The 13,483-nt window shown below is 39.5% G+C and overlaps 1 protein-coding gene across 1 annotated transcript in view; it reads left to right on the top strand.

Moving 5' to 3' along the window:
- Nucleotides 1–2,158: 2,158 nt before the first annotated feature.
- LOC110085988 (macrophage mannose receptor 1) overlaps nucleotides 2,159–13,483 on the top strand; it is a 59,504-nt gene continuing 48,179 nt past the window's right edge. Inside the window, exons 1-3 of the mRNA XM_073003091.2 lie at nucleotides 2,159–2,931; nucleotides 8,295–8,696; nucleotides 12,296–12,469. Coding sequence (XP_072859192.2) covers nucleotides 2,871–2,931; nucleotides 8,295–8,696; nucleotides 12,296–12,469 — 637 coding nt within the window. The 5' untranslated portion in view covers nucleotides 2,159–2,870. The remainder of the gene's footprint in view (nucleotides 2,932–8,294; nucleotides 8,697–12,295; nucleotides 12,470–13,483) is intronic.

Genomic DNA, 13,483 nt, shown 5'->3' with positions numbered 1-13,483 from the left:
ATGTGTTCAAACCTAGCCATAAGTAAATGCATTGAAATTAAATAACTTCAATTTCATTAATTTTAATGAATGCAATCCTGTTGTATAGCAATGCTTGCATAAGAGTAATGACTTCTACATCAAAGGCAAATTGCCCCAATTAAAGGGAAATCATGGCTGAGTAAAGGCAAGTTTGTGGTGCACGTAGCTTGTACATGAAGTCACATGTACCCCCAAATCCTCAAAGGAAACTTTTAAGAAGTGCCGATTTGCTGCTGCTGCTGATGTCACCACCACTGCATACACACAGAGTGCGGCAACAGGATTTCAAACATCTCTATAAAGAGATTACTCTGAATCAAGTTGAGTACATAACCTAGCATCAGATCTATTTTATAATTGGCTTTTATCTAGCTTCTTCTTGACCCATCAGAGAATATTAATGGATGCATTACTTAGCTCCATTGCTTCTACAGTATTTCCTAGACAGCATAAAGGCTCTTCTAGCTGCCACTGTTTATACTTACTGTGTCGCCATGAGCAGCCCTCATGACCAAAACAAGTCATCATAAGATTCCAGGATCCCCAGCCATCATGGCTATTGTAGCATATAGTCCAAAGGAGTCATCTTTCCTATCCCAGCATTCTCACAAGCATTTCTTGAAGGATCCTTTTGATATTGAAGGATGATTCATGATGGAACCAATCTGAGTACGTGCATTTTGTTTGTATCTGCTGCCCTGCTATTAAATATATAACTATCTGCTGCTGAGTGCTGGTGTATAATAGTTAGTAGTTAGCATAGGCTAGAAGCTTCAATATACCTGGTAATGGAAAAGGTTAAATACAAATCTAAGTAACCATGACAGAAGCCTGCTGGTTACTCTCTGGCTTAGGTGCCATCTTGCCTGCTAGAGAGCTGGTGTACATAATGTTCAAGAGCATAAACATGAATTTCAATATCCAAATCTTTCTAATCTTTGCCTAGTTCTGAATGAACTTGCTAGTATTTGCCAAGCATCTGTCTCTCAGCTGTGGGGCAAAAGCATTAAAGTACAATCCTAGCTGGTCTTGCAGGATTTGTTGCAGAACCTGGAAAAGCTGTGACATTCTGGGACATGCACAACTGAAAGTAACTTTTCCATGTACTTCTTGTACCACAGTAAAGTGCACATTTGGAATATTTCTGGAAAGTGTGGATCCCCAGTTTTAAGCATCGTTGCTTTTGTTCTTAAAAGCATAGAACGATGTGTACATCTGGACTTACATGGAACACATCAGCTATGATTTAGTAGCTCGCTGAGGGAAGTGAAGGACAGTATATCTGCCATGCAGGAGAATGGCTTTTTGTGTTCTTTGTCAACATTCTTTCTGACACAGGAAGTATGATGGTTAAAATAGCTCTTATAGCACAATGCATATTCACCTCAGCGTTTGGCAAATAAATAAATAACTACATCTAAAGAATTTCAGACCTTAAAAAGACTCTGGTAGACCCCAAAGAATTTGACATAATGTGTTTATCAACAAATCTACGCTGCCCAAATATGGCTCCAAAGAGACCACATCTTGACTCCAAATACGTTTAAAACACGGAAACAGTAAAAGTTACTAGAAAGCAGATCAAGTTTTTAAAAGAAAGAAAAAAGCAACGGAGCTGTGGGTTTTCGGCATCACCCCTGCTTGCCTGGCCAAACAGAAACATGTCTGTTTCAAAGAAGAGCCAAATGGAGGTATTTGTGTGTGTCCATAGCCTATGCCCCTTTGTTTGGAGAACCGGAGTGTGAAATCCAACCCCCAGTTGCCTCAGCAGTAACTTTAAAAACAACCTCCTGCTTCATCTAAGATAGAGGGGCCTGCCAAAATTCATCTCACCAAGAACTTTACATCTAAGAATAACCTCCTGGCAAATCCCATCTTGCCAAGAACATTTGGACTTTGGTTACTGACTTTGAAGAAGTGGGATTAACCCACAAAAATTCACATAATGTATTATTTATTTATTTGTTATTAGTGGCCTATAAAGGTATTGCCTATTATTGCACTTGTATTTTGGAATGGCCACACAGCTCCTCCCTTTTACTTCAATAGAGCTGGGGGAGGGTGCACTAAAACTCCCAGCGTTCTACAGAAATTTCTACAAATCACTGTCACTGGCAATGCAGATTTGAGGAATAATACAGTAATGCACATCTACTCAGACGTTGGTTTATTCCCCGTTCAACTCATTTTGTAGACATCAGGTAAAATGCTACACAGCCTTCATCTCCAACACAGGTGGCCAATCTATAGCCCTCCAGAAGTTGAACTTAAACTCCTGGCACCCTCACTAGAGTTATGCTGAGTAGGGCTGATGGACCTTGTAGTCCGAAAATACCTGAAGGGCCACAAGTTGACCACCTCTAAGAAGTGGCTCTTCTTTCTTACACAGCCACATATATCCTACAAGTTTCAGCTTTACTACTGACAATGAAGTGAATGTTGAGATTTTTTAAAAAATTTAATCCTGGTTTTAAGAAGGGGGGGGCAAATCATGTTGTGAGCCGTTGAATATTTCCCACATTCAATTGGAGGCATTCTCGAGGGGGGAAAAATGCTGAGCAGTCATCAGTTTATCACCTGCAGTTCTGTGGAAGCTCTTCCTTCCTTTATCCTTCATAGTGCAATTAGCTTAGGAAAGCACAGTTTGAACTGTGAATTCCTGTTATTTCAAAATGCCCTATGTGACAGGGCATTTCCTTATCGTTAGACATCCACAATGCTCTCCATGAACTATCATTTCTCAGAAATGAGAGCAACTTTCCTTGTTGACTGCAACAAGATATGGTACAAAAAGAACGTATTACGTGGCGTATTCGGGCTGAAGGGAAGAGAGTCGTGTTTTGCTCACAATGACTGTTCCTTCGCTCCTGGTTTTTCTTTCAGTTCTTCAAGTTGCCGATTTACTAGTGGGTAAGTCCCTATGAGATCTTTGCCATGAAGGAAGATACTAGTGTGATAAAATTCCAACCCTGATTGGTTTATTAAAAAGGCTACTTAGGGGCATCCAACCTTTCAAATAGATACTTGGAAGCTGAACAAGATGTGTCTTATTTGAACAGTATGCTGATTTGAATCTCATGTAAACTGTAAACAGTTGGTCCGGGTTGGTCTGATATTTAACTCTGCTGGTTTCTGTATACATATTTAAAAGTTCTGAATATAATATGAAAAGTAAAAATACAGCCTTTCTTGAATGCCTGCTCACATCATATGATATTCAGATGCGTATCAGAAAAATAAAATTATGCTATTTTTGTAGCAATATTTATCCAACTATGCAGTTCTATTCAAACGATGTAGGTTTGATCATTATGGGATGAAAAGAAAACACATTTTTCTATCACTTTCTAGCTCTCATCTTGTCCCTCTTCCCCCAACTTTTAAGGAAAGATTTACTAAATTGAACCCAGGCAGCAGTCTTATACCCTAATTGAACTCTGCTGGGCTTGCATCTGAATGGACACATATATGACTGAGCTGGATATTCTTCAGGATTTTCAGAGATCCATGAATTGCAGAAATGCAGAATATGTCACTGATGCAAAGCAAATTGCTTTTACATCTCTTGCCAGTAGAAAATAGTAAATATGTAAAAGTTATTTAGAATGCTCTGTGGTCTTATCCTTTGGCTGAATGCTGTTGAATGCAGATTATAGGTGGAGTGTGTTTTGCAAAAATGCATTAGGACATTTCCTGTGCACTCTAGCTTTATCCTTGCTGAAGAAATCCTTCTACATGATGCTTTGATCTGTAGGTGGAGAAAGAACAAAGATTATACTGTTGATCTCATTCTCAGCCTCCACTTTCCGATAGGGTTTTCTGCATTAGACCAGGATGAAGAAGCAAAGCAAAATGTGCTGATTCCATAGAGCTTAAAGCACACTCTGGGTGGTTTATAAGTCAATTATTCAGGCTCATATTTTCCTCTCCCCCCCCCCCCATGCCACCAAGCTGAGTACTCAATTTACCAACCTCAGAAGGATGGAAGGCTGAGTCAACCTAGAGCCAGCTACCTGGACCAGTTGGAATCAAACTCAGTTTCACCAGAAATGGACAATACTCACTCACATAGACTATGTTAATACAGAATACTGTTTAAGCCTTTGTCCTGGTGACCTCCCATTTTTGCAGCTTGGTGAGTTTTAGCACCATTGCAGCACCAGTTGCCCCATAGAGATCTGGTCTGGTTCACTTAGTGGGAGATGTGGCTTGTGAGGTTATGCATGATATGGTTAGTTAATGAATCTTCAGCTTTCTAAATTACCTGCCCCTTATCTCATGGTTGCACTGCCATTGTGAGCAATCTCTCATTGAGGAATTAATTAAAGGTTTTTAGGATTATCAGCTTCTCCCCCACCTCCATGTCCTTCTTCCACAGCAAAAGCTGATTAGATGTTAAGTAGGAACCTGCTCGTAAGACTTTAAGACTGACCGGAATCCTTGTAGGCTTGTAAAGGAAAGTAAACTGTTCCTGTGGTTGCTATCCTACACTCTGTCTATGAAACAGCATCCTGACCTTAAATAAATTATTTATTTATTTATTCTGCAACTCACAAGCACTGAGCATATAAAACATTACAGAAAGTAGCAAGACAAGACAAATATATATAACTGAGATGGATTCTCGGAATAGCACTGAGTATGGGAAAGCTATGCTCCTCTTTACCTGTGACCTACTTGGACCTGCCTGGAATTTCATAGTCTTTCTCATCCTGTTCCCTTTCAATTAACCAACAGCATATTTTTCTTCTTCCAACATTTTCTTCAAGACTAATAGATTATGCCTTCTGCACCTATAGCAATGGTCCCATCTGCTCCGTGAAAACTACTCCTCTTGCAGTTTTAAAATGAGTACACGGGAAAACTCTGATACCTCTATATTTGCTGCCCAAGCACTTGTTCTTCATCACCTCTTCAAAACAATCCTTCCTACAAGTGTTCCAGAAGCCCCCTGCTTTTTCTAGCAGTAACACCTTCAACGCTCACAGCCTTGCTCTTGATATACCCATATCCTTTCATTTGGTGCCTTTTAAAGATTTGGGGAGATCCTGTTACATTTTGGTTATCCTTCAGGTTTGTCTTCTTTTCAGATTTTAGCTCTTTTTCTGAAGGTTTTGAGTAGAAAATCTTTGGGTATAATGCAACTGCCTCTTGTAAATATTAATGTGTGAACATGAAGGCATTGACTGAAATCCCGATGCTCAGTGTAGTAAGTCACACAAGGATACACCCATTGAATCAGTGAGGATTTGGTGAGTCAATTCCTGCATAAGTTGAGTGGATTCCAATGGACCTACTCTGGTTGTAACATTCATGCAGTAAGTAAGTCACAATTAGAATAGGCCCATTTGAATCAAATGAAGTTATGGAGAAGCTAATTCACCAATACTGATGGAATGGGCTCACTCTAGTGCAACTTACAAAGCAATAGGATTTCAGCCATTGCATTGCATACAGCTGATCTTTCAAGTGCTTATGGTTCAAACTGTTTATAATAGATTCCTCCACTCATATGTTACATTTTGGGATTGTCACTCTTGAATCGGCCTTCTCAGCCACTCTAGACACTAGTGTCCACACTAGACGCCAAGTCCTCCATGCAGAGCACGATACCATAGTCTCTCAAGACTGAAGGATTCCTATGCTATGTTACATTTTAATCCCAGCCTTCCTCTGAAGAGTTCAAGATGGCTTTTAAAAATTTCTTCACTTCTATTTTTGAAACAACCCTCTAAGAAGTCCCTAATTCAAGGCAGACCCCACATGAAAAACAACATAGCAGCTGCTCAGACTCACTGATATTGACTCCTGCTCATAGATCCATGGAGAACATTAGAAAGCTATTGAGGAGACTCTAATTCCTGGAATCTCCCAGCAGCATGGCTGGTTTTCCATATTTTGGATTCCATATTTTCCTCCTGAGCAAAACAACTGTACGGAATTCAGTGACTACATTATGTTAAGGAGTGAGATACACACAGCTCTTCTATTAAGTGAGGTGTACTTCATAATGTGTATCCTACACCTAGAACCTCTTTGTATTCTGTGTCAGTTTTATGTAAGTGGAAACTTTGATTCCTGCAGAAAATGTGTAAAACTTTCTACAAACAAGATGTGTTTTCAATTTAAAACATCCAGGTGAATTGAACTTCGGCTATGGGAGATGCATGTTTAGGTCCAATATAGGTACAGGATAATGGATCCAGGAGGATTGGTTTTGGGTAGAAAAATATAACCTTCATCTTACTCCCAGTTTGTTTATACAGAAGTTAATGAACTCAGCATATTCCCAAGTAAATATGCTTAATATTGTAGCTCTGTAATACAGTATTTATTGTTCTTATGTGCTATTAAGTTGCCTCCTATCCATGGCAACTCAATGAATGAGTGATCTCCCTATTCAGCTCTTTCAAACTCAAGTCCATGACTTCTTCTGTCAAGGCAATCCTCACCTTTAGTTTTGCTCCTTTCCTGCTGCCTTCAACTTTTCCTACCATTATTTTTTTCCCCAGCAAGTCTTGTCTTCTCATGATTTGCCCAAAGCATGACAGCTTTAGTCTGTTATTTAATGTATAACATTGATGGGTGCTATAGGGAGATATTAACAAAACCTGTATGATTACTTAATTGTTCTGGCACCATACTGGTTATTTCTCCGTCTGTCATCAAAAGCATAGATTTATAACAATCAATGGAGAAGGGGGCGGGTTTTGGGTTGCAATCCTATTCCTTGTTACCTGAGATCAAACCTTACTGAATTTAGTGCGACTTATATAGACATGCACAGGATTTCACCATCAACTTGTTTATAAAGTCTCAAGTAGTTTTTTAAACAGTCTGCAGAGGTATTTAGAAAAATTTGCAAGCATAGCACATATTAGTTTACATAATCCTGGTTTAATTGTTGGTACAACAATGTAATACAAGACTTTATCACTACTGGTGATAATTGTACATTTCCTTGTATTGTCAGTAAGGAAAACTGACTGGCAAACAGCAAGAGTTTTTGTCTCCAGAGCCCATCAGCTTTATACTGTTTCCTAATGGGTTGGAAGCCAAGGAAGACAAGAAGAGGAAATTATTTTATCTGCACACTAAGCTCTAGGTCAGCATTTTCTCTTAAACAGAACAGCAGTCATTTCCAGGTTATGCTTCTACCGTAGCACCCTCTCTTGCTTCTCAAGCATAACAAATCAGTCATGCAGTATATTATGGATTATGTATAGTTGACAAACACAGATTGTATATAAGGTGCCTTTTTTACATTCCCATGTTAAAACTGAATGCCTAAACTTGACCCAGAGTGGTGCTTTTTGATAGTTGTGGTCAGAGAACTAAGTCTTAAGATTTAGTGTATTGATAGATTTATTTATGGTGAAACCACCTTGACAGTTCTTCCAAATCGCTCAGTTATGCAACTTACCAGCATTTATAGCTAGAAAGAGGAGATGGGGGTAAAGTCTTTAGCATTCAGGTTTTAAGCAGCATTTTAAAAACAGGAAATTAAACATATATGACTTAAATGGAAAGCTATCTGTGTGTTTATTTCAGTTATACATATGAGTTTGTTTATTTATTTATTTATTAGTTTTATTTGTGTGCCACATTTCTCCCAACAAGGGGCCCAAAGGGGCTCATAACATTAAAATTCACGCATAAGTTAAATGAATAAATAAAATAAATAACTTTAAAAACACAATAAGTTAAAAATTGAAAGATAAATTCAACAATATATGGTGTAAAATACAACTAAAATATTGAAACATGAAAACATACCAAAGATTAAAATTTCTGTTGAAATTCGGTTCAGGGTTCTATATTCATGGTTGGGTTTCTTCCCTTTTAAATGTCACCTGTTTTTGCACTGAAGAAGGAGCCATTGGTACCATCATTACCAACGTCTGCTATTCAGTTGATTAACCTTTGAAGGAATTTATTATTCTCTTAACTATTATCTATTAATAGCTGTTATAACATTTTAAATTTTAGACACTTGTCAAGTAGTTGTGTGGCATTTGACAAGGGGACTGTTTGGTGTTTTTTGTTTTTCTTTTAAGCACTTTCCAGCAATTCCATCAAGACACCTTCCTCTTGTGCCATGAAACACAATGAAATGGTTTACATGGGACATGTGGGAACTACGGGGCAGAAGTAGGAAACGTTTAATCAGTCTTTTGCAGGCATAGTTCTACCAACAGGATTTCAGCCACTGTTTTTTAATTAACACCATCATTAATGTTTATATTTCTCTGACTTTTTTTAAAAAAATACAGATACAAGCAAGTTTTTAATATATAATGAAGACCACAAAGTGTGTGTACATGCACAAAGTTCGGACTATGTCACCACCAGAGCCTGCAACCATGAAGAAGAAGCCCAAAAATTCAGATGGATTTCCAGTCATCAGCTCATGAGTGTTTCTTTGAAATTATGTGTGGGCGTGGCTTCCAAAATAGACTGGACACCAGTGACTCTGTACCCATGTGACTCAACAAATGATCTCCAGAAATGGGAATGCAGAAATGACACCCTTTTTGCCATCCAAGGAGCTGATCTGTTTTTCAACTATGGCAACCGAAATGAAAAAAGAATCATGCTATACAAGGGATCAGGCATATGGAGTAGGTGGAAGGTCTATGGAACTAAAGATGATTTGTGTTCCAGGGGATATGAAGGTAAATTTAGCTGTCTTTTTATTCTGAATTAGCTTGCTTTGGTACTGATTCCTCAGTTATTTCTAACAAGTAATATATAAAACCAAGAGCTTATGCTGATTGCTTCTCTATAGTCAGGTTCGTCATTCTGAGCCAGACCCTAGAAATAACTGGTCACAATGAATAGTGTCACCTGTAACTAGTTAATTTTGGGTAACAAATAATGTTAGAAGTAGTTACAGTATTACAGAAAAAGTAATGAAACAGTTTGATACAAAGTTGCTTTTAGGTGTACCTAGCCACTTTAGCTTATTCTAAACATTACTTTTGAAGGGCTTTTCAAGGCATTTCAGAGATATTTTGACAAATGTTTGTATACTACTCTGTTATCAATCCAAGTGCCATAGAAAGTAATCTTTGATTTCGTCTCTTCCATTTTTGTACATACAGTGGTGCCCCGCATAGCGACAATAATCCATTCCAAAAAAATCATCGCTATACGGATTTGTCACTATGCAGAACAAAGAAGCCCATAGGAATACATTAAAACACGTTTAATGCGTTCCTATGGGCAAAAAACTCACCGTTCTGCAAAAATCCTCCATGTGGCCGCCATTTTCGCTGCCCGGTAAGTGAGGAATCTGGACAAAAACACAGCAGGCAGCCATTTTATTTACCCGGTGGCCATTTTTGAACCACTGATCAGCTGTTTTAAAAACATCGCTATGCGAAAATCGGTAAGCAAAATGCTTACCGATCATCGCAAAGCGATGTTTTACCATTTAAAACATCGCAATGCGATCGCTTTTGCAATCGCAAAAACCTCATCACTATGTGGCTTCGTTGTTAAACGAAGCGCTTGTTATGCGGGGGACCACTGTATCTGTAAGATGCAATATCTGAATTGGCTGCTAGACATAATTTGACCTTATTTCCCCATATTGTTCTGGCCTGCTGGCAGTAAAGCCTTCCCAGTGGCAGCAATTTTTGGCTATTAAAGACTTTCCACTCCCATCCCACAGCCCCCATTGCTTCCTAACAATGAAAGAGATAACTTGGGGCCCATGGGAGCTCCGGAACAGGATGAGGAAATGTAAATTAAGCTCAGAGCAACAATGCAAATGACAGTAAACTGGCTGCTCAGAAGCAATAAGAAGCACAATTTCCTTTTAAAATAATCAGATTCCAAACTCTGCTTTGATTGTCACTTGGTTGTCTGAATAATAAGGGCAGCTGGATCACAATGAAGGTGTATTGTATTGTATTACCATTCCTTTCAGCACAGTTGACAAGTAGTTAGAGCAGTCTTACTTAGCTTGGCATTCTGTAGAAGCCATTGACAATTCTCTTTGGATGTGCTGGTTGGAGGAGTGTATATGTGATTCAGCACATCTGGAATGCACCAGATTTGGAACCACTGCCACAGTCAGACTTGACTGCAGAATTTGATTGCATGAGCAATAGGACAGATAACAGGAAGCAGCATGGAGCAGAAAACAGGCACAAGTAGATATCTGTGTGTGCACATGTCAGTGTGTGTGCATGCCTGTGTGCTTGCATGAGCACATGTGTGTCATAAACAATCTAGTCACCTGAGATTTACAGCTACCCTAATATGGTTTTTTTTTTGTGGTATGTTCAAGGAGTGGTTTATCATTGCTGCCTCCCATGGCTGAGCAGGAATTTGAATCTGAATTCTAACCCAGCACTTTCTCCTTTACACCACATACTGGCTCTCATGCAAGCATTTCCAATGATTTAGTCAATCCTTTAAAAAAAAAACAAGGACAACAACAGCCAAACAGAACAAATCTCTGTAGTTAGACAGTTACAGGGCGGTACTCAGTTCATACCTGACGTGGATTGGAAGGAAAGAGCTTGTACTCCCTTGCTAAATTGTTTCAGTTCTAGGTCCTCTGGATGTGGGAGCCAAAGTGACTATATCACCTGCTCAGGTGTTTCCAGGAACTGAGGGCAGGGCAGGGGAGGAAAACACCACTGATGTTTCTAAGCATATTGTGCACAGATAATGCGTGTCAGCACACAGTGTACCTGTATTATACCTTATGTGCAAGGACCATTCCAGCCACATCTATCTGAAGAAATTGGACAGCGTCGCTGGTGTGGGACAGGAAGAAGAAGACCAAGGCTTCTGTTGGTAGCCACTACAACTGCGGCTGGTAGCTTGCATGACAGGGTTTGCTGCAGGGTCACAGAGGCTCCTGCCTGCACAGCGCCAGGCAGCACTTTGCCTTCTTTGTCAGGCTGCAGGAGCCTTGCGTTTTTCCTGCCTCATGAATTCCAGGGGGAAAAAATTATATGGGATGAAGGACGGTGTGGTGGGGTGGAGGAACCTTAAGCAGAGGAGGGGCAAGAAATCCAGATAAACCAACACCATGTTCAAGAATTTACTCCATCATTTTCTTTTAAAAAAATATTATTGGCATCATGACCCTTATCCCAACACTGACCACTTTGGACGACTTGTCTGAGGGAGGATCCCCATTTCTTAAAATGAGTTCTTTCCTCTTGAAAAAGTTAGTCAACAGCACTCCAGGGAGCAGCTGTGGAGTCTGCAGGAAGCAACATAACCTTCTTTTAAAAGATATATACGTATTTTTAAATGTCCAAGCTTCTTTTTTCCCCTCTCTTTCCCCCTTTTTTCACTTCTTTGGGTGGCTGAGTCTTTTTTGTCCTATACTCTCCCCATTTTGTCACCCTGCCCGACTTCCTAGTATGTAGTTTGAATAAGACTTCCTATTTCATTCCTGTGTTATAGGATTATTTTTTGTTGTTCTGTGGGCTTCTTTGCTCCACATCCTTGACTCCTTCCCCATAACAATGCACCAAGTCCCCAACCCACTGCCAGGAAGTGCAAGGGTCCTAGTTCTTCCTGGTGTAAATAGCAGTGGGTCATGACAGGAAATAGTTATAATCATGTGTGTGGGGGGGTGCCTTTATTTGCTTACTGTGTCATTTACCATTTCTATGCAAGCTCGCCATTTGAAAAAAAAATAAGAAGTTTTTCATTGAAATTTATAACAAATAATTTTTCATATTGTTTTTATATACTGTATATATGAACTTAAGGTCAGTGTCCTCTTATTTTTTTCACTGATGAAATCTGGTACATCTAAAAGTGAGTAAGAGGGTAAGAAATATGTGGCTTGAACCAGAAGTTCTCTTGGAACGGCATGTTTTGTGTGTGGACAGAAAACATCCTAGTAATTTCAGACATCAGGCCAAACTGGGTGTGTGCCCATCTGTTTAAGGAGCTTTGTGGCACATTGGTTGAACTGCAGTACTGCAGCCAAGACCCCACTTAAGACCCAGTTTTCATTCCAATATGCTCAGGTAGCTGACTCAAGGTTGACTCAGCTTTCCATCCTTCCAAGGTCACTAAATTGAGTACCTAGATGACTGAGGGGTGGGGCAATGTGCAGCCTGCATAATTAAATTGTAAACTACTCAGTGAGTGCTTTAAACACTATGGGGTGGTATATAACACTTTACATTAAATTGAATATTTAGATATTCTTTTTAGAGGGGAACATCTCCCTGTGTCCTCCCTATAAACACCCCATGGTCCTTACTGGTTTGTTCTCAATCTTTCCTTCCAGACATGTTTACTTTGAAAGGCAATGCCAACGGAGCACCGTGTGTATTTCCTTTCCAATTCCAGGAGAAATGGTATGCTGAGTGTACGTCCGAAGGCAGGTCAGATCGCAAGCTGTGGTGTTCAACCACTAGACATTATGACACCGATCAGAAATATGGCTTTTGCCCATTGGAATGTAAGTTCTGCGTTTCAAAAATGAAATTCTGAGCATATAGTTAATAGTTAATTCATGTGAAGACTATCAGCTGGTTTGAAACTGCCGGATAGCTCTAGGGTTTTGGCATCTGGTTGTGGAGCCAGAGGTTGGGCATTCAACTCCCCACTTTGCTTTGCGTCTCTTACCATGTTTTGCTTGTAGCCTTTTTTCTCTTAAAAAAAAAAAGAAAGAATCCAAAACTGAGTATATTTACGGTAAATAAATATATATGTCATAACTCTGAGCAGCGCTTTTCAGCAGATGTCTCTTTTGTTGGCCTGTTTAATAAATCAGTGACAACCTCCTCTTATATGCACAGTATCTTGGCAATAGTGGTAATGGTAACTGACTTGGGACAGTCAATTAGATTTCAGGGCAAAGTATGCAGTGCTCACTAAATGTACATTTAAAAAGACTAGAGCAAATGCACCACATCTTATGGCCCTCCAGATGATTCTGAACTGTATCTGCTGTGAACTCTAGTTTGCATCACCAATTTTGAGGGATGAAGGAAGTTGCAATCCCACATGTAGACTGTCAGAGCTTGCCTACCTTTGGATAAGAGAGTGGGAAAAGGCCTTTGTTGAATGTCTTCTTCTTGACTCTAACCATCAAGCTGATCTTCTGTATATGCTATGATGTAGCTCAGTGCCACTGAAAGTGGTGTACATCTTCCTTTATAATTCCTATGCAAGGATAGGTGCCTGTGGCCCTCCACATGTTTTTAGATTTCAGGAGCTCCATCCTCTGTGGCTAACAGTAGGGGATTATGGGAGTTCTTGTCCCAAGGAGCCAAAGGAACCATTTCCCCATTCTTGACTTATGCAGATCTGTATGACAGCAGTTTTTGTATCATAGAAAGTCCTCCTTTTCTATGTACCAATATTCTCAAACTTTAACCTTCTGGACAGTTTGGGTTCAGTTCCCACTAAATAAAATGGAGCTCCTTTTTCAATGTAGTAAAAGGTAAAGGTAAAGGTTCCCCTTGACAAT

This window comes from Pogona vitticeps, chromosome 6 (genome assembly GCF_051106095.1).
Source record: "Pogona vitticeps strain Pit_001003342236 chromosome 6, PviZW2.1, whole genome shotgun sequence".
Taxonomy (NCBI): domain Eukaryota; kingdom Metazoa; phylum Chordata; class Lepidosauria; order Squamata; family Agamidae; genus Pogona; species Pogona vitticeps.
The sequence above is the reverse complement of the archived record's forward strand: the minus strand, read 5'-3'. Positions and strand labels throughout refer to the sequence as shown.